The sequence below is a fragment of the Misgurnus anguillicaudatus genome, chromosome 2, assembly GCF_027580225.2.
Source record: "Misgurnus anguillicaudatus chromosome 2, ASM2758022v2, whole genome shotgun sequence".
In the NCBI taxonomy this organism is placed as follows: Eukaryota; Metazoa; Chordata; class Actinopteri; order Cypriniformes; family Cobitidae; genus Misgurnus; species Misgurnus anguillicaudatus.
In genome coordinates, this window is record NC_073338.2 from 9177718 (window position 1) to 9201516 (window position 23799).

The 23799-nt window shown below is 38.4% G+C and overlaps 1 protein-coding gene across 1 annotated transcript; it reads right to left on the reverse strand.

The window, feature by feature from the left end:
- Positions 1-4792: 4792 nt before the first annotated feature.
- kcnj9 (potassium inwardly rectifying channel subfamily J member 9) lies at positions 4793-22472 on the reverse strand. Its single transcript, XM_055201298.2, has 8 exons — positions 22064-22472; positions 16773-17178; positions 16290-16503; positions 12926-13127; positions 10362-10554; positions 9937-10134; positions 9735-9865; positions 4793-9644 (listed from the first exon to the last, which is right to left on the reverse strand). Exons 2-8 carry the CDS (start codon positions 17065-17067, stop codon positions 9369-9371), a joined length of 1509 nt encoding a protein of 502 aa, XP_055057273.1. The 5' UTR covers positions 17068-17178; positions 22064-22472; the 3' UTR covers positions 4793-9368.
- Positions 22473-23799: the final 1327 nt, after the last annotated feature.

Sequence of the window (23799 nt, forward strand, 5' to 3'; positions counted from 1 at the left end):
AAATGATGAATCTGTGCACTAAGCCTCACCGCAATCGCTGCCCTCTAGTGGTGATGCCAGACAATTCAACTCTGAACTGCAGAGCTGGTCATATAGAGAGCTGAACACACGTTCAATGAGAAATGCAAGTGTAATTGGTTTTAAATGATATGAAGGCGGGATAATGACACAGATGTGGTGTAAAATATTGAACTCGGCCGTACGGTGGAGGGTAGATGACAGAGGACGAAACAGTCAGAAGGTCACCGAAAAGTCGATACCTTAACATTTACCCATAATCCCCCTGAGTTAACAAGAGGACAGATTGGTGCATGTGAAGTACCAGTGATTTCTCGGGGAGGAAAAACTGTTTAATTCAACCCATTTATTGAGATGCACAATAAGATGCCGAGGCTGCAAATATTAGCCGGATTATGCAGTGTGTGTATGTGAGGTGGCTTGCTTTTTAAAGTATGCATTAGTGAATGCTTTGTGGGCTAATATTACTCATAACCCTTTAGTGCTATGGAAAAGGAGGAGCTTACGGTGTACTTTATGACTGAAGCTGACACTGCGGTTTTGAATCATGACGCTAATGCTTGCAAATGCAAAACATGACAAAAATGCAAGACGCTGTAATGTCATAAAGCTACCGTACTGCATACAGTAGCCATCACACAAGTGAAGTACATACTCTTTTGGAACCAGTTGCAGTGTTGTGTCATTCGGTTGGATGCAGTCAGTACACATACAGACGTTAGGTTGAATATATTTTATTATCATTATAATACAGAAAATAGTTAACACAGATTTTAAAAAAGTCAACAGCAGCAAATGCAGTAGAAGTGAACCTGTGTGTGTGCTTATCATATGTGCTAAAGACATTCAAGTGAGCAAGAAATCGCACACAAACCGGATCACACTGGGAAAAACAGAGATTTCTCACTGCCTATTACTTATAATCAGAGTAAATTCAGATTGGTTTGCGTCCTAATTTTAATTTAATTCATACATCTCAGCAATTTTTTAATTGAATACATTGAAGTTAAGCACACTACTGAATTACATAAACAAACCTCATCGCCCGTGAAAAAGTGCTGATCACCTGTTTTAGATTATATCATAATAGACTGTTAATTGTATATGTCACATATATGTTTCATCAGCACATGATGATTCATATGAAGAGATCAGATGCAAAACCCTCTAAGTGCGTCTGACATGTTTTCTTGTAAATGATCATTTTTATCAGGCTTTTTTGTTTAGGTTCAATAATTTCACTTTAATGGCAATAAAAAAGTTATTAGTCAGTAATTGAAATGCCCTAGTTTCTCAAATGTCACTTTCAATTCAATTTATTTTATTTATATAGCGCTTTTCACAATAGTTAATTGTTTCAAAGCAGCTTTACATTAATAGATGTTATGAAAAACATAGAAAATCATTGGTATTTAAAGGGGTGGTTGAATGGTATTGCATGCATTCTGACTTATTGTAACAGTTATAGAGTTGTTTCCTCATGCTAAACGTAGGCAAAGTGTCAAAAAAGCAGTTGTGCCTGTTACAGAGTATTTCTGTGCCGAATGCACTTCGCCAGGGTTCGTACAAGTTTCGGAAAGTTTTTTTCGATTATGGGTCCAGCTGACATTTCGGGGTTTTCTATACGCATCACTTCTTTATATGGGCACTTCCCCTGGAAAACCCCACCCACCCGTCAATTAGGGGTGCAGCGAAATTTCGGTGGCCGAAAATTTCGGCCGAAAATGGCATTATCGGTTTCGGGCCGAAATAAAAAATCCAGCCGAAAAAGTCAACTGAGAATGAATGTCAACCGCGCCCCTCCCATCCATGAATTAGTGCTTGGGTTTCACTCACGGTGATCAGTCGTCTCCCACCCCTCCCCTTCGTGCTTAAGCAGGTTTCACTCACGGTCAAGCTGTTTGCACGCGTCTGCAAAGATTAATCATGTCTTGATGTGTAAACTTTAGAGAGAGTCGCGCAAATGTGTCTCATACTGTAATCCATTAACATACATTTGGCGAATAAAGCAATGAAAAACAACGTAACGTTTTTATGTGGAGCGACTGTTGCGCTGTTTGGGATTCGCCTCGGTCTCTGTGTGTGCGCGCGTTTAAGTGCCCTCAATAGTGCACATACGAGAGAAACGCGTTTAAAAAAAACAAGCAAACATAAAATCTCTTTGTTATTGACAGGGCACATATAAACAAAATTATCTCCACAGTATTCTTTTTCTAATAAAAACATTTGTTTATGTCTTAAGTGTATCTATAGATTACATTCAGATTAACCTACTTAAGTCTGTGTCATTAATGTTAATCAAACAACCCATGACAAAGAGACAAATAGCTCTAAAAATAATAATATATTTAATTTATTGTGTTATGATTCATTTAATTTGATTTCTGTACCTAATGCTAATTTCAGACCTTATTAATGTACAATTTTGTTCTTTTTTGGAAATGTTTGCAATTTCTTTATTGTTTATCAGATTTTGTGTATGTGATAGCCATAAATGCAATTGTACTAATAATTGGCATAAACACTTTCGGTGTTTCAGTTTCGGTTTTTCGGCCTTGGTTTCCTTCTTTCGGTTTTCAGTTTCGGCCAAGAATTTTCATTTCGGTGCATCCCTACCGTCAATCAGCAGGAGACGTTAGAACTTGCAAACATCACTTCACGCGACAGCTTTGTTTAATTTCAAATCTCAATAATGGCACGAATGAAGAAGTGTGTTTTTGGATGTAAGGAGAAGAAATCCAGCCTTATGAAAACAATGGATATAGTTTATTATCCGGGGTGGCAGCGGAGTTTTGCATGTGTGTTTGATGCACTGGATTTTCCCAACCGGGTCATGAGTTACATGCGGTAAGACTTCTGTGTTATGTTGGAAATAGGCGCGTGCATATTATATAAACGACACGAACATGTAGTGAATCATAAGTTAAACAGTGTTGTATAGTGTTGCATGACTCGTACTCGCTCCTCCCGCACTAGTAACTCCTCCTTCTTCATTTTTTGTACGTTATCGGAAAGATTCTGTAAAGCTAATCTTTCTTTTATAAATCTGATTAAACTAAAGACTCTTCGGAGATATAAAGGATGTAATACTACTCTATAGGTACTCCAGATTAACATCAGAAATGCAGAAACAGCGTGTGTTACGTGAGCTTTAACAAATTTGTCTTTCGCTGCAAAATCCTTTAAGTGCATGCAAGCTTTTTGGTCAAAAACCTCTACTTCTAAAAACAATCTACTTCCTTGGACAAAACATAGATAAAAGTTACAACCCGAATTCCGGAAAAGTTGGGACGTTTTTTAAATTTAAATAAAATGAAAACTAAAGGAATTTCAAATCACATGAGCCAACATTCCACCCACAACAGAACATAGACAACACAGCAAATGTTCAAACGGAGAAACTTCACACTTTTATCCACTTAATTAGCCCATTTAAAATGTAATGCCTGCTACAAATGGCTAAAAAAGCAAGCAGCTTTGAAAAGATTCAGCTGGGAGAACATCAAGTTAATTGATATTAAGTCTGTAACATGATTAGCTATAAAAGGTATGTCTTAGAGAAGCAGAATCTCTCAGAAGTAAAGATGGGCAGAGGCTCTCCAATCTGTGAAAGACTGCGTAAAAAGATTGTGGAATACTTTAAAAACAATGTTCCTTAACGTCAAATTGCAAAGGCTTTGCAAATCTCATCATCTACAGTGCATAACATCATCAAAAGATTCAGAGAAACTGGAGAAATCTCTGTGCGTAAGGGACAAGGCCGGAGACCTTTATTGGATGCTCGTGGTTTTCGGGCCCTCAGACGACACTGCATCACTCATCGGCATGATTGTATCAATGACATTACTAAATGGGCCCAGAAACCACTGTCGATAAACACAATCCGCTGTACCATCAGCAGATGCCAACTAAAGCTCTATCATGCAAGAAGGAAGCCATATGTGAACATGGCCAGAAGCACTGTCGTGTCCTGTGAGCTCATTTAAAATTGACTATTTCAAAGTGGAATAGTGTTCTATGGTCAGTCGAGTCCAAATTTGACATTCTTGTTGGAAATCACAGACGCCGTGTCTTCCGGGCTAAAGAGGAGGGAGACCTTCCAGCATGTTATCAGCGTTCAGTTCAAAAGCCAGCATCTCTGATGGTATGGGGGTGCATAAGTGCATACAGTATGGGCAGCTTGCATGTTTTGGAAGGCTGTGTGAATGCTGAAAGGTTTTTAAAGGTTTTAGAGCAACATATGCTGCCCTCTAAACAACGTCTATTTCAGGGAAGGCCTTGTATATTTCAGCAGGACAATGCAAAACCACATACTGCCACTATTACAACAGCATGGCTTCGTCGTAGAAGAGTCCGGGTGCTGAACTGGCCTGCCTGCTTTCACTTATAGAGAACATTTGGCGCATCATTAAACGAAAAATACGTCAAAGACGACCACAAACTCTTCAGCAGCTGGAAATCTATATATGGCAAGAATGGGACCAAATTCCAACACCAAAACTCCAGCAACTCATAGCCTCAATGCCCAGATGTCTTCAAACTGTTTTGAAAAGAAAAGGAGATCCTACACCATGGTAAACATGCCCTGTCCCAACTATTTTGAGACCTGTAGCAGAAATCAAATTTGAAAGTAGCTCATTTTGTGCATAGAATTGCAAAATTTCTCAGTTTAAACATTTGCCATGTTTTCCATGTTCCATTGTGAACAAAATATTGGCTCATGTGATTTGAAAGTCCCCCAGTTATCATTTTATTAAAGTCCAAAAAACGTCCCAACGCCCCTTTTCTGGAATCCTGGTTGTAGAATTCAAAAGGTAAAAATGAAGAAACTGAACCACACATTAGGGGGCGCTGTGATGCATGCGGCAGCCACCTTCTGTTTGTGTTCCTCACAATGGACCCAAGTTTGTCCCTGTCGCAAATGGCACCCTAAACACTCACAATTCTGCACTTTCGTGATGTAAAGCCGCTTTGACTGTCGGGAAGAAGTCAGCTGGGAAGCTCGGACAAGTGCAGGCTCAGGAAAAGTGCGCATCAAGGTTGCATATCAAACGTTTTTAAACCTACAATGACAAGTGGGACATCCTACGGTCTTGAGGACACGCATTGCCATTGTAAGTCCGCAAGACTGTAAGTCTACATGAAGTGCCCAATTTGGGATGCAGCCTTTAAATGTGATCCACAGCCGTTTTACATTTGTCTTCCGAGCACTTTGTCATTTAACGGATTCTGCCAAAAAAGTGATATTTCTGAATGGCCTGAGGCCGGAATTAAGAGGATTTAAAGTGAAAGGTGAATACGTGCTGAAAGCGTTGGGTTAATCATCTAATTTTTGTTGAGCGTTCGCGTTTAGTGGCTTTTGCATCTGAGCTCTTCAAATTAAAGTTGGGTTAGGATTTGAAAACACAGCATTCAGTGCGATTGTCCCAGACAAAAAATAGAGAACTTAAATTATGTATAGTGTCTCAGTAAAACACTATCAAATTTAGACAAAGATATCTACACCTAGGTGGTCAACTGTATTAAAGAGACCATCAGAAAAATATAAACAGCAGCCATTGACCAAAAATGATATTGGGGCGGTTTCCCGGACAGGGCTTATCCTAGTCCCAGACTAAAATCAATGTCATTTTAAGAAAGTCGCATCATTGCGACACCATATTTGCAACACCTCCAGGTTTTGGTAAGACCAGAACATTCAGATTGACGATTGGCTCTTTCTATTGGTGGGCGGGACTAGGACGTAATATTAAATATCTGTGCTAAAATTCATGTTTGAGCTGCCTTAAGATTTGTTGGTAACACTTTACAATAAGGTTGTATTTGTTAATTTAATACATTGGCTAACATGAACTAACAAAGAACAATACTTCTACAGCATTTATTAATCTTTGTTCATGTTACTTTTGGCATTTACTATACGTTTATAAAATTAAGCATTGTAACTGTTAACATCGGTTAATGCACCATAAACTAACACGAATAACTGTATTGACACTAACTAACATTAACAAGATTTAATACATGCTGGAAAAACTATATTGTTCATTGTTTATTGTTCATGCATTTACTGTTTACTAATAAATTTGTAAATGAAAAAAATGTAAATGTCCCAATATAACCAAGGCCCAGTCCTGGACCAATCCAAACCCCGTCCGTGAAAACCGCCCCCTTATATTTTAAATTTAGTCATTCATTAAAACTCTTTGGGGTGGTTTCCCGTACAGGGTTAAGATTAATCCAGCACTAGGCCTTAGTTATATCAGGACATCTAAGTAGTTTTACATACATGGCTTCCAAAAAAACCAATATTGGTGTGCATTTTAAGACAAAACAATGGCAGTAATATATGTTCAGATACATAAGTACAAGTTGTTTTTAAATGAAGACACCTCAAACATGCATTTAGTCTGGAACTAGGATAAACCCTGTCTGTGAGACCGCCCTTTTAACTAAAAAATGGTCTTTAATCCAAGAAAAGTTACTAATATTAAGCAACTGTTAAGTCCATTGTATTCATCCCTTTAAACAACATTTTGATAAAACGTATATACATTAAATTTAAATAATAACAATACATATATAGTACCATTAAAATAAATAATTCAGCTGTTGCCAATTATCCATACAGCAATAAAATATATTTTCAAAAATATAATTTAAATATATTTCAAAAATGGCCCAAAAATATATTTAATATTTAATTAGGCTTTACTTCTACAAAATGTATTAAGCATATATTTAAAACATATTTTTTTGCCGTATGGTAATTGTCACCAGCTTAAACCCTGTAAGGCCAAAAAAACTTTATTTAGCTCCTCTACAGTATCTGAGTGATGGGCTATTGCATTGTTGCTATATGGAAACATTCTAATATCAAATAAAACAAAAATAACAAATAATATAAACGTGTCTGGTATTTGTACTCAATCATATGCAGTAATATTATCATATCACATGATTATATTCATTTCTGTTAACTTCATCTTAAAGTTTTAAAGATGCAATGGCCTCATTCCAATATCTTCCTACACTGTCAGAAAAAAAAATGTCCTTAGGTTTCACTGGGGTGATACACTTTCAAAACATACACCTAATTTTACCTAAAGAGTTCATATTAGTACCTAAGGGGTACATATTGCTACCAAAGGTGCTAAATGTATACATATCTGTGGCTAAAGGGTACACATTTTAAAGGGTACTGCCCCAGTGACATCTCGGGAAATTTTTTGGTCCACTAGCATGACGCAGTGGCAGTAAAATTCAGCATATGGTTTGACTTTCCCAGGCAGAAGCCGGCAGTTATATGAGCGTGTGCTAATTTTAACGCTGCCTAACTCTTAATAAGCTAATGCTAACCTCTGCTGTGATGGTGCAAACTAGAATGCATTGTCGCCATAGTAACACATTCACTTCTTTTTTAAGGTACATGTGAATCTAACCAACGTGACTGTAAACAACCTGCACAGACGTGCTCGAAGAGATTGTTTCAGAAATAGTACAGATCTGTCAGAACTCCACCGACTGAAGAAAGGCATTAGAAATGTTAAAAGAATAGGTTGCCCGTATTTGGAGATACTCTCAAAATTAATTCACCCCCATGCTATCCCTGATGTATATGACTTCCTTTTTTTTGTTTTAAACATAAAAAATTTGAAGAAACACACATTTGGTGCGTTCAAGTCTTCCTGGGGTGTTTCTATGGATGAGGCAGTAAGTCATGTTTATGACGTCAGGTGCATTCAAGTCACTTTCATCAAACTTACAAAAAAATTCATGTTTCGCTTTTTTTTTTTAATAATTTATGGAGTAACTATTAACTGTAACATTATATATTAACTGATATATTACTATGCTATCATATTTAGCTAAATTAACTGTAAAAAAACACCTGACAACCGTCAACTAAAGGCATTGCTATTATTGGTTCTGCCATGACACACCCACAACTCAAAACTCAGGGCTTTCGAGTTTAATTTAGAGTTTCCCAGTGGTATTTACGACTTTGTGGTGGCGTCCATGCGCGCTCATCTCGTAAATACGATATAAGTCATGAAACCATGATAATCAATGAGATTCAAGCAGTGGCGAATTCTAAATAAGTGTTTGAAGTGTCATGTGTGTTGCTCGTGTTTTCAAAATGTGTGTTTGTTGCGCCACGTAAACCATGTGCATCACGTGCCTTGTCAAAATAAGTTGCCCGCCGCAAACGCGCCAAAACGTTTATGATAAAAGAGACGCTCTGATTACACATGAGATTATCTGGCAAACGCGAGCGTCTCTTTTATCACAAACCCGTTAGTCGCATCTGCAGCAGGCAAATACCTCGACAAAACACGTGATGCACATAGGACCACTCGACGCGCAGAACACACATTTTGAAATCACGAACCACACACATGACAGGCTACATACATGTTGCGACGAACTTCGCATTGAGCGCCCTCAAAAAAAGAAGTCTTCGGCCGCCACTGGATTCAACACTGACTCTCCACCATATTTGAACCTATTATGCTAATCTTTGTTTCCATGGATATATGACATATTGATTACTAAGTAAGTTTAAAATCTTAGTTTTCTAAAGATCACACAATTTTTTGTGTTCAGCTATTCTAGGATAAACAAATTTTTACATTTGAGTGAACTATTCCTTTAAAGCCTGATAGATTACGAATATGATTGGTACAAATACAAATCAGACACAAAGTATTAGCTCGGCTCCATATACTACTATGCTGCCCACCTAAACAGCATTTGGACACACTAATGCGAAGGCTACTCCAAAAAGGTACATCGTGCTTCCTATTTCTTTTACGATACCTTGTTTTCGACAGATAAGTGGAATTGCAACTCCAGAAAGCTATGAGGTTAGTAAAAATATCATTAAGGTAATATACCATATTTTATTATTCATTACTAAAAAGTATTTATTAAATTGAATTACAGCTAATATATCTCTATTTGAATGTGGCTACCTGTGAAAAGCGCTCTTTGTGCTGTGTTAAGCATTTCAAATCGGTCCCTTACGAGGTTTCGTTTCAGCTAGGACGATCCCTTAGAAGGTAGCTTACTACGGTATGTAGACAGCAATGCAGCTCACTAGAGTTTGTAACAGAGCTAATGTGTGCATTCGAAGGCAGTGTCGTCTGAAACATCACACGTTTAAAATCGACTGAAAACACAGCAAGGAGACGCTAGTATTTCCCCTTTGGGGAAAGTATACTATGCTAGGCATTAGCAACTATACATTTAAAACCTTAAAAGAATATAAATTGGATCCTCGTACAATCCAATTGAAGTTATATTTACACGACCACTTTGCGTACCTTATTTTACATTCTTGTAGCCTTTCAAGCCTCAGACTCTGATTGGTCAGTCGTGACACTGCCGTTCTGCTCCCCAACAACTGATTGGTCCTGTGTATTCGTAACTCCACCCACAATTAGTGTTGGCCCATCCCCCTCCCTTACAGATTCAGAATCATTGGACTTCCCCGTTTGCACACTCAGATTAGGCCCCTCCCATTTCTCTTCATCAAGACGACTGGAAATCGACCAGTAGAGGTGAGCGTCCAAACGAGCAGCGGCCAATGCCAGCTCTCTCGCAGAACAGGAGGGCGTGTCCACCTTTAAAAAAACAATAATTGATTTCCTTGTAATAAATGCATGAATTAATTAAACCGTGTAGCGTTTTCGTGCTGTATCGTGGACACGAACCTCAAAGGTATGGTGAAAGGCGCCGTAGTCCACGTCAAAAAATCCCTCGGCCAGTGACATCATGGGGCTGAACCTGTGACCCCATAAGACTTCTTCACCCAGGTAGGAGCTCCGCGCCTGACAGGTCATTCCTGTGGATCGAATGTCAATCGTTAAACGTTCATCGAAGCACGCATTGCACCCCATAAGCTCGTGTTTGTACCTGTGGCCTCCACCATCCCTTCCAGGATGACGACGATCTCAAAGTCCTCTTTCTCCAGCTGGGATTGCGACATGTCCCAGAACGGAGAGCGAGCATCGATCTCGTGAGAGATCACGAGCGGAGATACCAGGAACAGACGATCATCTCCCGTCTCAAAACCCACACTGATGTCTGTCTGATCCAGAGGAATAAACTCACCTGATGTGAAAGAAGATTTGGGAGATGCTTTAATCTGAAGGGACATCTAAGGAATTAGCAGTGCAAAGGTAATCCAAGTAAACACACATAGTGAAAAAATGCATGCTTTGGATACCAGTGGTGACCACATATGTTACAATATGTGACCAGCAGGTGGCGCCACTAGGTCACTAAATACTGTAAATCACTTTAGATCAAGCCAGTGAAGTAGGTGAAAGCTGTCTTACCCTCTTGCGTCTGTTTGGATTTGATAAGTTTGGCTCTCATGTTGGCGCCCACGATGTGGGAAGATCTCAAGTCTCCGACTCTGAACATCAGACAAAGCTTGTCGTCCCTCTGTGAGATGACAGCATTACGAGAAAACACCAGCGTCTCGGCACGCTTGTTTGGCTGAGAAATCTTCACAAACATACATCCAACCTAGAGGGAAACATAAAGCTAATCTTTAGATTTTATAAAGAAAATTGTTGCGGCACAATACAAGAGTGGTTGCCGGGGCTTTGCTATATGGTTGCTAAGGTGTCATGAGTGGTTTCTGGTCTTCTGGGTCACTGCCTCAAGGCTAATCAGCCAAAGCAGAATATGTCTCTGTGATATTGTGGTCTCTAGATAATGGCTCAGATTGACATTTACATTTATGCATTTGGCAGAGCTTCATCCAAAGCAACCTACGGTGCATTGCAAGCTGTACATTTTATTAGTATCTGTGTTTCCTGGAATCAAATACATGATGTTTTGCACTGCGACGCCCATTCTCATGATTGCATAAAAATAGCCCACCTTTTGAAAAGTTTCAAAAACCAATTTGCATGCATATGAGATGCCAGTCCTACCCGTTCACTTCATACCATGCATCTTTTTGTGTCATTTTATGTATTGGAATTTTTTCTATTTTTTGTACCATTGTCGCTTGGGGTTGGGATTAGAACAACTTTCTGTTACATAAAATGACATCTTAATTAGGCACAGTACTAGGCTTGCTGGACGAGGGGGGCAGTCAGGAATTTTGGGTGGGCAGCCACAACACTCAATGTAAATATATATAAAACAGATCTGAAGGTTTTACTTTAGTTGAATCCCTCAAACAGAAAATACATAATTCAGATTCTGTGTCTTATCAATGTTTGCAAATGCAGAAGGAATTAAAGGCTATAGTAGACTTCTACCAGCTGCCTCTAAGTTTTTAAAGGGAATTTTTTTTCAATATTTTACTGTTCTTACCTCAAAATGAATGTGTTCACATTTAGCCTAGCCCCATTCATTCCTTAGGATCCAAACAGGGATGAATTTAGAAGCCACCAAACACTTCCAAGTATTCCCTATTTAAAGGACAAGTTGGGTATTTTACACTTAAAGCCCTGTTTTCAGATTGTTTATGATGAAATAGAACGGTTTGGCTGAAATTTCGACGTATGCGGCTGCCCCGAGAATTTTCGGGTGTTTGTTGTTTCACCTCCCACCTCTACAATGGGTGTATAGGTGCACAGGAACAATCCTTCCTAAAATGCATTAAACTTTCGTTTACAAAGATGTGAAACTCACCGAGTGGTCAGGGGTGTTCACTGATATGCTCACACAAAAATCGCTGCAAAAGATGCTTTCCAACAGGTTTTATCATAGTTTTTTCATACCGAACTTGTCTTTTAATTTCTGGCTTGTACATTGAGTTATAAGTCCATTGAGTATAACTCCATAATAAAAGCATATTATTGTGTGTGTGTGTGTGTGTGTGTGTGTGTGTGTGTGTGTGTGTACCTGGTAATTATCACGTTGTGGGGACCAATTGTCCCCACAAAGATAGGAATACCAGTGTTTTTGTGACCTTGTGGGGACATTTTGACGTCCCCATGAGGAAACAAGCTTATAAATCAAACAAAATAACGTATTTTGAAAATGTGAAGTAGTAGAAGGGTTTCTGTGATGGTTGGGGTTAGGGAATGGGGCGGGTAAGGGGAATAGAATATACAGGTTGTACAGTATAAAATGCATTACATCTATGAAATGTCCCCACAAACATGGAAACCAGAATGTGTGTGTGTGTGCGTGTGTGCGTGTGTGACAGTGAAACGCTGCCCCACGGGAAAAATTTGAACCAGGACATGGAGATATAAATGAACTCATCATTACCACAAACATGAAAATAGGACACAGAAAGAAATCAGAGATTAAAAGAGGATCTGCAATTAGTACAAAAGACAGAATTCAAATAAATAAAGGTCGATATAGAGAGATGAAGAAAGAGGGTACACACATCTGCGGTCCAAACATGCTCCCATTTATGTATGACATAACTTGATTCATGGTTGAGCCATTTTTGAGTACAGATCAACAGATTCAAGCCATGGGCAATGAAAAACCCTCCTTACCCAGTAGGGATGGGTCTCAATGGATGACTAGCTGCCCACGATTTCATGCAATCTGTTTCAATCCAGACAAGCCATTTATCAATGTGTTCTTGTTTAAACATGTCCAATCATGGACATGTTACGTGTACCAGAAAGCAACCTAAATATACAGGTCGCTCAGCAAATAGTTGATATGTGACCCTGCCCTTAAAAACCCAGATGAAGTCACTATTTAGCATAATGTAAAGAGCATTCTGTGAAAATATAACCTTGATTTCTTTAATTTTGACTGAGTAAGGACATGTCAAAGATTGAAATCAATGTGAAATCAAACTTTAATGCTCCAAATTTTATCATTACATTTCAGGGTCACATATGTACTTTTGCAGAAGACATTACATACGAAATACAGTCATGCGTGTGTGTGTGTGTGTGTGTGCACTAACCATAAAAGCATTGACCATCGATCCCAGTATAGCCTGCAGCAAGAGTAACATTGTGCCAACGGGACACTGATCGGTAATGACACGGTGACCGTAGCCAATGGTCGTCTCCGTCTCAATGGAGAAAAGAAACGCTGAGATGAATCCATTAACATTATTCACACACGGCGTCCACGATTCATCCTCTAAATGATCCAGATCACCCCTGCAATGAGAAAGACGATTAGATAACAGAGATGATATCTGCATTTCCATTATCGTTTCATTTCAATTGAAAATACGGCAAATGGAAACACGTCAATTTCGCTGAAACCCCCATATATCGCAGAAAAGTTTTTACGCTTGCATGAGGTGGTTTTTCAGGCAATTCGGGAAAAGGTGTATTCCGCATAACGGCAATGCAAGTAGTCAGGTGACCTGATGCAAGTAAGTCACATAATTATTATTTGAAAATGAAGCGGTATGTACTAAAACATCCCAGAAACATCTCAATACGTGTCTGCTCCCAACTATAAGAGGCTCTTTTGATTAAAAATAATGTACGATTACCTCAAAGAAACACCTATATGTTGCCGCTCCTAAGTATAAGGGGCATTTCTTGGCATTAACATTTAAATAAAACTCTTACGTCTCCTTTGGTTACTTTTTTGTGACATTTAGAAAATAACGCTACAGTTTTGCGCATATCTTTAATGGAAACGCAGTCAACGACAAACGCATACTCGTGGTCTTACAGAATACAAGTACTTTGGTTTATTGGCTTGGTTTATTGCGCTGCACAAGTGTCCACCTACACATTACTTATGCTTCATGGACTAATATCAATGTGTGTAATGCAGAATCCATCCATAGACATCAGAAAACAGGAAAGTGTCATTTTAAAAAACGCAAATATATTTGGACAATGGTTTCCCAGCAAGCAATAGTCGTCATTTCACTGTGTAGGTCAGAGGTGGGCATTCCTGGTCCTGGAGGGCCACTAATCTGCAAAGTTTAGCTTCAACCCTGATCACACACAATGGAAAGTCATCCTGCAGCCTTTGTTTAGATATTTCCGGTGTATTTAATTAGGGTTGAAGCTAAACTTTGCAGTACAGTGGCCCTCCAGGACCAGGAATGCCCGCCCCCTGGTGAAGGTTAACTATAGACCCGATATAGTCCGGCTACGAGTAATCCACTTCTAGCCAAAATAAACTTGAATTCGGTTACATGTCACTTTTTCCAAAATAACTTGCGATATGTGTGATATTATGTCATGTCAGCAAAGTCAACAGTGATTACAAGGTGTTTGGTTGCATTTATTTATTTATTTATTTTATATGATCTGTTTTCGTTTACGGTTAGACGTCTATTTAATTCTTACTGACAGACGAAATTTTGCCTTGTTTTATACATCTGTGTTTGGACGTCTATTAGACGTCTTTTAAACATAAAATTGCTTGCTGGGCTATGACCAGTGTAAGGGCGAAGATTATAAATCTACACTTCATTACCAAATGATGTGCTTCGGGTAAGTGAAATCAGGTATCAAGACATAATAGTGTGCAGCTGTACGACAGTAAAAATGCCGCTTATATTTGTCTATAATAAAGCATAAGTTTAGAAATATACATATCAAAACCACAAAGTTTTAAACGTTTAATACTGTGTACACACCAACCACGAAGCATTGCGTTCCTCGCTCTACATTACTCGTGGGATTTAACTTTGTGTTACACAAATTTTTCGCTTGAGTTAAATATTTTCAATTTGCACGAAGACACGTTTGAGGCAATCGCGCCGCTCAATTTGTGCCATCCACATTGCCCTGCACAACTTTGAGTCCATTCGCGTCTTTGCATTGACTTCGTAATATAATCTAGTCGTGCAAATCGTTGAATTTGCATTTGGTGTGTACGCCCCATTACGCTGCATACACACCAAAAGCGAAGCTTCGTGTCCTCACTCTAGATTACTCACAGGATTTAAATTTCATGCGAATTTTTCGCTTGAGTTGAATATTTTCAGCTTGCAAGAAGACGCGTTTGTTGCGAATAGTTCTGTTTTCGCAACAATCACACTGCCCAATTTGCATTATTCGCATCGTCCTGCGCAAGTTCGCATCTATTCGCAAATTTGCATTTACTTTGTATATAATCTACTCACGCAAATCGTTGAATTCGCATTTGGTGTGTATGCCCCATAGTGTTGCATACACACCGAATGCGAAGCATTGCGTTCCTCAGTCTAGATTACTCGCAGGATTTAACTTAGTGTCATGTGACATTTTTGCTTGAGTTGAATATTATCGACTGGGGCAAAGATACGTTTGATGTTTTTGTGGGAATCGCGCTGCCCAATTTGTATCATTTGCATTTCCCGCGTAATTTTTGCGTCTATTCGTGTCTTTGCATTGACTTTGTATGTAGTCTACTCGCACAAATCTTTGAATTTGCGTTTGGTGTGTACGCCCCATTCTGCTGGGTACACACCAAAAGTTCATTGTGTTTCTCACTCTAGATTACTCAAGGGATTTAAATTTGTGTTGAATATTTTCAACTTGCGCAATAAAAAGCATTTGAGGCGAATAGTGTGTGTTTTCGCAACAATCGCACTGCCCAATTTGCATTATTCGCATCGCCCTGCGCAAGTTCGCATCTGTTCGCAAATTTGCATTCACTTTGTATGTAATCTACTCGAGCAAATCGTTGAATTCGCATTTGGTGTGTACTCCCCATAATGCTGCGTACACACCAAATGCAAAGCATTGCGTTCCTCAATCTATATTACTCACAGGATTTAACTAACAGTAGTGTCATGTGAAATTTTAGCTTGAGTTGAATATTATCAACTTGCGCAAAAATACGTTTGATGTTTTTGCGGTAATCACGCTGCCCAATTCGTGTCATTTGCATTTCCCTGCGTAATTTTCGCATCTGTTCGTGTCTTTGCATTGAATGTAATCTACTCACGCAAATCGTTGAATTTGCATTTGGTGTGTACGCCCCATTACGCTGCATACACACCAAAAGCAAGCATTGCGTTCCTCGCTCTATATTACTCAAGAGATTTAAATTTGTGTCATGTGAATTTTTCGCTCAAATATTTTCAACTTGTGCAAAGAAATGCGTTTGAGGCGAATAGCGCGTGGTTTCGCGCCAATCGCACTGCCCAATTCATCGCTGAGTATGCATTGAGTTTGCATTGACTTTGTATGTAATCTACTTGCACAAATCGTTGAATTCGCTTTATAAGACTGTAGTACATTCGTTTCTTGTTAAAAAAACAATTGTTTATTTTTGTAAACTCTAAAATGATCATCATGCATCCTAAATGCCTTAAAAAAAAAACGACTGGTATTTGCATTCAAAAGGTTTGTTATTCATACCTGCAGTATGCAATGAGGTACCATATTGCTCCAAAGAAGAGCCAGGTCCCTGCGTACGCCATGACAAAGACTAGAAGAGAGCAACGCCAGTTCAGATCCACCAGCGTTGTGAAGATATCGGTCAGGTAACGGTACGTTTTCCGCATGTTACCATGTTGTACATTACAGCGACCGTTCTTCTCCACATAGCGCTGCCTCTTACGCTTGCTGCGTGCTGGGAAGAAATGTTCAGGTAAGAACAGAGCCAAACAGATGAAGATGGACACAGAAGTTTTTACAAACAGCAAGACCAACACCAAACGCTTACCACAATCCATATTAAATAAAGAGCATTGCTAAGGTAAATGTTCAAGTGAAATGAACCTATGGTGGAACATCCAGTTCCCCGTCTACTGAGACATCAGATCAGCCTACATCGTGCTGGTAGTAAGCACACCAGCATAATGACACTCAGGAAGATCCCAAATGATTGATTCTTCTTACCCCAGCCGAACCTGCCCCTCTCTTGCCCCGCCCCCTGGACTTTCTTCCTGGGCTGATTGGCTTGTGCCTCCCTTGCAGCCATCTTGTCCTGAAAGGACATGCTGTTATTGGATGCCGGCTGCGGGGGCGGAGCTATCTCGGTGGTTACCACATGGCCCAGCTCTTCGGATGCGTTCTGTACACTGGTGGGTGGAGCATCCTTTGGAGCCTCCTCCACAGGCTCCTCCCCTTTCTCTGGGACCGGGAGAGACAGGGATTCAGGGCATGAGGAGAAGCCGGTGTTGTCGAGTGCCATCTGTGTGTATAAATGTGTGTGTAGCCGTGTAAGTGTGACTGTGTGTGTTAACAATGTCTCCCAGATTCTTAGTCGTCTTCAGAGAATTTCATTTGTGCCTTTGTCTGCTTTCTGCAAGAGAAGACCAACAAGAAAGAGATGTACTGATGATGAAGCCAAACAGATCCAGTTAACTACATCTACTGGAAGTTTTTTCTCTTGACATTTTGAATGATTTCAAACATAATTTCTAAGATGGAGACCTTGTTCATTCATGCAAAAGTTACAGTGCATGACAACACAAATCAGTACATGAGGGAACGATCATTTTGGTAATTCACTCATGCAGTCCTCCTAAAATGTTCCTAAACGTCTCTCTCGCTCTCTCAGACAAACACTTACATTATTATCAGAGCAGAAAGACGCATTAAAAACTGCCAAAAGGTTGTCATGACCTCCATCTTTCCTTCCTAGTCTCTACATTACACATTTACTCAAAATCCTGCTTTCAGTAACTGATTTCTTATAAATGGTAAATGGTAAATGGACTGCATTTATATAACATCTGTCTGATGTAGTCTGATCCTTTGTGTTGTGTTTACGCTGTTGATGTGAGGGTGTGAAGTCCAGCGAGATGCTATATTTAGTTCTGATAGTCTGGCGGTAGTAATCGCGCCTACCCTGCTCGAAGATTGATCATGATCTGTCTTTTTGGTCTGAGACACATTTAGACTCATGAATCTTTCATGGATCGTGTGAATCTGAAAATGTGTTCATGTGTCCAAGACACAAGTGACATTCAGAGACCGAGAGAAGATTGTGAGGGAGGATCTCTCTCTCAGAGCGGCCGGCTATATATTAGGATTCAGGATTTGCAGGGCTCAGCTGGTGCACACACAAATCAATTTGAGAAGAGCTCAGCTGAATGAAACCGGTTAAATCATCTGAAAACGTCTTGTATTGGGAACAAACTGGCTGTGTAATTGTGTACAGATTTGGCTTTACTTATACAAATATAATGAAACCAATTAATGTAGCATCACTACTAGCAGGCTGCGATTTGTGAAAAAATCAGAGGGGGGTATTTTTACAATATATTTATTCATAATAATAAATTATGAACCATGGGCTTATATTGATTATTCAGTTTATTAAAGTGGACATATGATGACAATCTGACTTTTTCCATGTTTAAGTGCTATAATTGGGTCCCCAGTGCAACCTAGAAAACCTGAAAAATAACAACCCAGTATCTTCGTTTGGGTAAACCATTCTCTGCAAGCATATGAAAAATAGGTAATTGAAATTTGGCTCCCCTTGTCATGTCAGAAGGGGATAATACCGCCCCTTGATCTGCACTATCCCACCACAACACTGTCATTTAGTGCAGAGAGCAAGGGAGAATAATTGACAGCACAATTGAGTTTCAATTTTAACAAACCATCATTATGGCAATTAGGGCTGGGCGAAAAAAAAAGATTTTTCGACTAATCAGTGTTCTTTATGTGGTCGATTCAAAATCGATTCTCAAAGGCCACGAATCGATTTTTTTCCCATATATATTTCGGCAAACATTGAACGTAAGATTAACGTTAATCTAATTTCTAGTTTTCTCCACTCGACTGTTCTGACTTTTTTCAGCATACATTTTTCATCTTGCATCAAAATTGTATTATATTTAACATAATTGTATGCATTTGAAAATTAGAGATGGGTTCTGTTTTAATGTACCCAAGTGTACCTAAAATAAAAGAGTTTAATATACAGGTTTGTGGCTCATAATTTCTTTTTATTAATAACCCTTGTAAACTTAAGTTCACTGTTCTTTTTTATAGATATAGTATTTGTATTAAATCTATATTCATTGAGTTGAATCGAGTATAAAAATCTATCCGAGAATCGGAAATCGAAAACCGAACCGAGAATTGAAATCGAACCCTTAGCTTGTGAATCGAAATCGAATTGATCTGGAACATCTGAATCGATTCCCAGCCCTAATGGCGACTATTTGCATTTCATCAGCTCATTTGCATGTTAAATGACACCCAAAACAGCACATTTTTGCTCACACCTACAAAGTGGCAATTTTAACATGTTATAATAAATTATCTATATGGCATTTTGAGCTAAAACTTCACATATGTACTCTGGAGACACCAAATATTTATTTGACATCTTAAAAAAGTATTTTGAAATGTCCCCTTTAAGCTCTTTCTTGAAATTCAATTTTATTGAAATAAAATATGTACTTACTCGCACCCGCCCTGAGCAAAATTCAAACCGCCCGGTCTGTCATGAGAGTCGGAAACCTTAACAAGAAGGCTAAAGGCCATGAGCTTCTTGAGGTTGGGCGAGGTTTGTAAAACTGCGCTGAAGCACTGACTCCATTTCCGTTTTCACTGTTGTTTGCACTTTTGCATGGCAGAATTTTTACTTCAATTTATTTATTTGAAGTCATTCGTTTGATGACTATTAATCAAGATGGGGGGATACATTTGTGATTAAAAAAACGAATTCATCAGAGGTAGGGATATAAAAACCAGAGGAGGCTAAATCCCCCCATGCCCCCCGCAAATCACTCCCTGAATATTGGTACAAAAAAAGACAAGATTGTTTAAATCTACTAGGTTTTAGTCCCAGGTATGCGTGCGAGTTATGCTACGAAAAAGAAATTATTAGCTTGGAATAAATAATCAATAGACATCTATAAGATTACTCACTCAATCATTCCTTACTAACAGAGTGAAACAATACCTGTACTGTATGTGTTCTTGTACAGCTATCTTTGTGGGGACCAGTTTGCGTTTTAGGCCGTTGAAGTGAGCAAAAAGTGTTCCTGTAGCTCATTTATGCATTTGGCAGACGATTTTATCCACAGTGCATTTCAAACATACATTCCTGGGATCGAACCCACAACCTTTGTGCTGCTAACCCTATGCCCCACCTACTAAGCTACAGGAAGATTAAACATAAAGTTGACACACTTTGGCTGGTTCTTACTTTCTGGGTCCCCTTTAAAAGCTGTTTATAGGATAAAACATTTGGTTTTAGTGATGAGGAGGTAAAAATAAGCACTTAGCTGTGGTGGTTAATGTTAGGGTAAGGTGTTGGAGATTGCATTGTGTCAATGAATGATAGCTAAAGAATATGTGTGCATGTAATTGCTGCTTAGCATCTTCATCTGCATCTCTTTCTCCCAAAAGACCAAAATTAGAAAACATGACAATCCCACTTTCCATCAGGACTGTGAACAAACCACCCACGAAAACGCACACAGAAACACATACGGCAACGCAGGGACAAACACATAGAGAAAAACATACAGAAACATGAGGACACACACACACACAAATACCCATACATATCAGAACAAAACTACCTTTTTGTTGCTGGGGTGGTACCCTCCATTTGCATCTTTATTGGTATACAACACATTGAAATGTTGTACTTTTTGGAGTCCCATATTGTACCCTAAGGACCAATTGTGTACCTTTATGGAACAACTTTGTACCAGTGAATTAGTAGGGGTACAAACCATTTAATTGTGCCTTTAAAGGTACAAAATGGTTTGTTAAGATACAGTAATGTACCTCAAAAGGTACAACATTGTATTATGCGATGTATACCTGTAAAGGTACAAAATGGTACTGTACCACCCCAGCAACAAGATACAGCACTGACAGACACAGGATTGTGTTTTGTAGTGGTGTGGTACTGGGGTGCACTTGATATGCTACAATTTCTCTATACTTTTAATTATATTATTGCAAATTCTTACTGTAAAACAATTCTGTAGAAAGTACAGTATTGCTGGCAGCTGGTTGCCAGTAACTTGCTGTGGATTTTAATTTATGTTGATTACCTGCCACAGTTTGTTCAAAGTTGAATGAACATCAAAAATGTTCAGTCTTTATCTTCTACAGTAAGTTACTGGCAACCAGCTGCATAATTACAGGTAATTTTTACAGTTGTCAAACATGAAAAAGCATGTCTAGTTTAAAATGACACCTGTTATATCATATTAACAGAATCAATGTCCAGTAGTCGAAGAAAATGTATATACCGTTTTATTTGATTTTTAAATCTATTTATGAGGACAATAAAATTTGCAATAATACTATATTTTCTATTTTATATTTAATCATTTTCGCATATTTTGTGATTTCTTTGTGTTTCATGTAAAGCTGCTTTGAAACAATGCAACATTATATAAGTGATAAGTAAATTTGACTTGACTTTTTCTACATTGTAGGGAATTTCTATAGACCTAATGACTTTTATACTGTACAAACTGTATATCCCATCCCTTTCCCTAACCTTACAAACATTTTTACATTCTCAAATTAACATCATTTAGTATGTTTAATATTAAATGTTAAATTATGGGGACCGCTTTTGCAATAGAGACATTTGGACAATGTATAGAAACCTGTACAGAGAGAGAGAGAGAGAGACAGAGAGAGAGAAGCACACGCATTTACAATCACTGGCCTGATATATGTTTGCTTTGATGACCACAGGGGAAATTACTGCCTGCTGTTTACATGCTTAAGTCATTATTACACCATCATTGAATAAAAGTGCAAACTGCAAATTTAATGAAATTAAATGTTTTTAAAAGACCCTTTTATTTATATTACTGTATGTGCACAAATAGTACTGTATGTATTTCATAAAAAACTTAATTATCTTTTAGATTAAAAACAATAAATATAAATGTATTTTTATAGTTCATTTTCAAAATAGCTATTTTTTACCATATCCCTCTATTCACATGCTATTATTATTTTAATGTACTTGTCAGTCACTCATTTAGTATTACATTAATATTTGTATCTCGTCTACAATTTCAACAAATCAAACAGGCACACAAACCAAAACCCAAAAACGGGAATCTCCGCAGATAACTCCATTGATGCATAGCCTACGTACTGTACTATTGTTTAACTAAAATCAAGCTGTATTCAACAAATAAACATAGCAATTACATAGAGTATACTGTACAAGTGACTCTTACCCGCCACTGAGGATCTCTTAAACCCGTTAACTTCAGTATAATCCGGAACACTTGATTTTGACAGCCATCCGATTTTGTTACTCCAAATTGTTCATGTTGGGCTCGTGGATAACAGTCATGATGATGATGATGATGATGATAATGTTGCTCTACAGCGGGTGGCACGAGCGACGCAGCTTCAGCATCATCTCGCCTCCAGGAAACAAAAGAGACGCGCAGCCAATCCACGCAGTCTGCGTGTCTTACACCACCACACCGTGGAAAAGCGCTGGTGAAATATTAATAATGCAGACGATGGGAACTGAATCCCTTTTCCTCTGTCGAGAGACTAAAATGGAGGAGATCTGAGTGCGGCGAATGAGGTGAGATTGGAAAGCAACGGCTTCCGCGTGACGCGTCACCGGCTCTACGCAGGTGTTTTTGAGAGAGAGAGTGAGAGAGAGAGAGAGAGAGAGAGAGAGGGAGAGAACAGAAAGGGTGGAGAATTTGGTAATTAGAGGTGGGCTGAAGAAAGGGAGAGGAGGGGATGGATGTGATGTCACACTGGCTCAGCCTATCATATACCTGTCAAACTTTTTTCCGCTATATTTAAATTAGGGGAGAGCGGGGCACAAAGTAACGCTTTAGGGCTTTAGCACTTTCATTAAAAAATGAATTTAAGTTAGATTAATCATTTTTTACACAATCAACACACACACAAATGAACACTTAAAGTTTGTTTGTGTAATTTCATTATCATTGTATACTGAAGGCTTAATTGTAACTGTGTGACAACTAACCCCGCTGTGTAAACATGTTTCAATCCCAGCTATCGGTTACTAGGAGTTGCTGACATGTTTTAAAATGCTGTTATGTTTTAGGTAACAAGACTAAAATATAGTCTTGAAAATGATTAAAATAATAAAAGTTGGATTTTTAAACCCCCACTAAAAAAAAAAACATAGGATGAAACAATTTACTTTCATGCCTTTAATCAGTCTTTGTTCAAAATCTTAACAAAAACTTTTCATAAATTCACAGCAGATCATCTTGCGACAGTAAGAGAAAAAGACCAAAAGCACAGATTCCTCGGCTCTGTATAAATATGTAAAGTAGCTGTGTTACAATTAACCCTGCATTAGACCTGCTCACCCCTACACTCTATTTAAATTTAACATTTATATCATTTACTAAGAACTATTACCATAGACTATTACTAATAATATATTCATGTAGGCCACAACAAAAGCAGAAAATTGTATCTTGGTATCTTTGGATAAGAAAGTGTTTGTCCTTTCAATTGTTACAGTGTGCTGCAATTATGGAAATTTTGTAAAGTTTCATCTCGTTGCTAAAAAAAAGTGTGGAGTTTAAAATAAAATATCAGCCTTTCTAAAACTCCACCCTACTACAAGACACACTTACTGCCTGTGATATCCAGGCTAAAGTCTCATAATCTAATCTTTTTTTAAATATTCTAATTTTACAGCTCCCCTAGAGTTAAACATTTGATTTTTACCGTTTTAGAATCCATTCAGCCGATCTCCGGGTCTGGCGCTAGCACTTATAGCTTAGCATAATCCATTGAATCTGATTAGACCATTAGCACCGTGCTAATTTTGATATTTTTCTTATTTAAAAGTTGACTTTTCTGTAGTTACATCGTGTACTTAGACAGACAGAAAATTAAAAGTTGTGTTTTTCTAGGCAGATATGGCTAGGAACTATACTCTCATTCTGGTGTAATAATCAAGGAC

Excerpts from the sequence above, each read along its gene's own strand:
- kcnj9 (XM_055201298.2), bottom strand. The coding sequence starts at position 17,067 with ATGGCACTCGACAACACCGGCTTCTCCTCATGCCCTGAATCCCTGTCT. Across the intron at positions 10,555-12,925 it reads CGATGGTCAATGCTTTTATG|GTTGGATGTATGTTTGTGAA; the intron begins GTTAGTGCACAC and ends GTTTCCCTCTAG. Across the intron at positions 9,866-9,936 it reads AGGGATGGTGGAGGCCACAG|GAATGACCTGTCAGGCGCGG; the intron begins GTACAAACACGA and ends TTCGATCCACAG.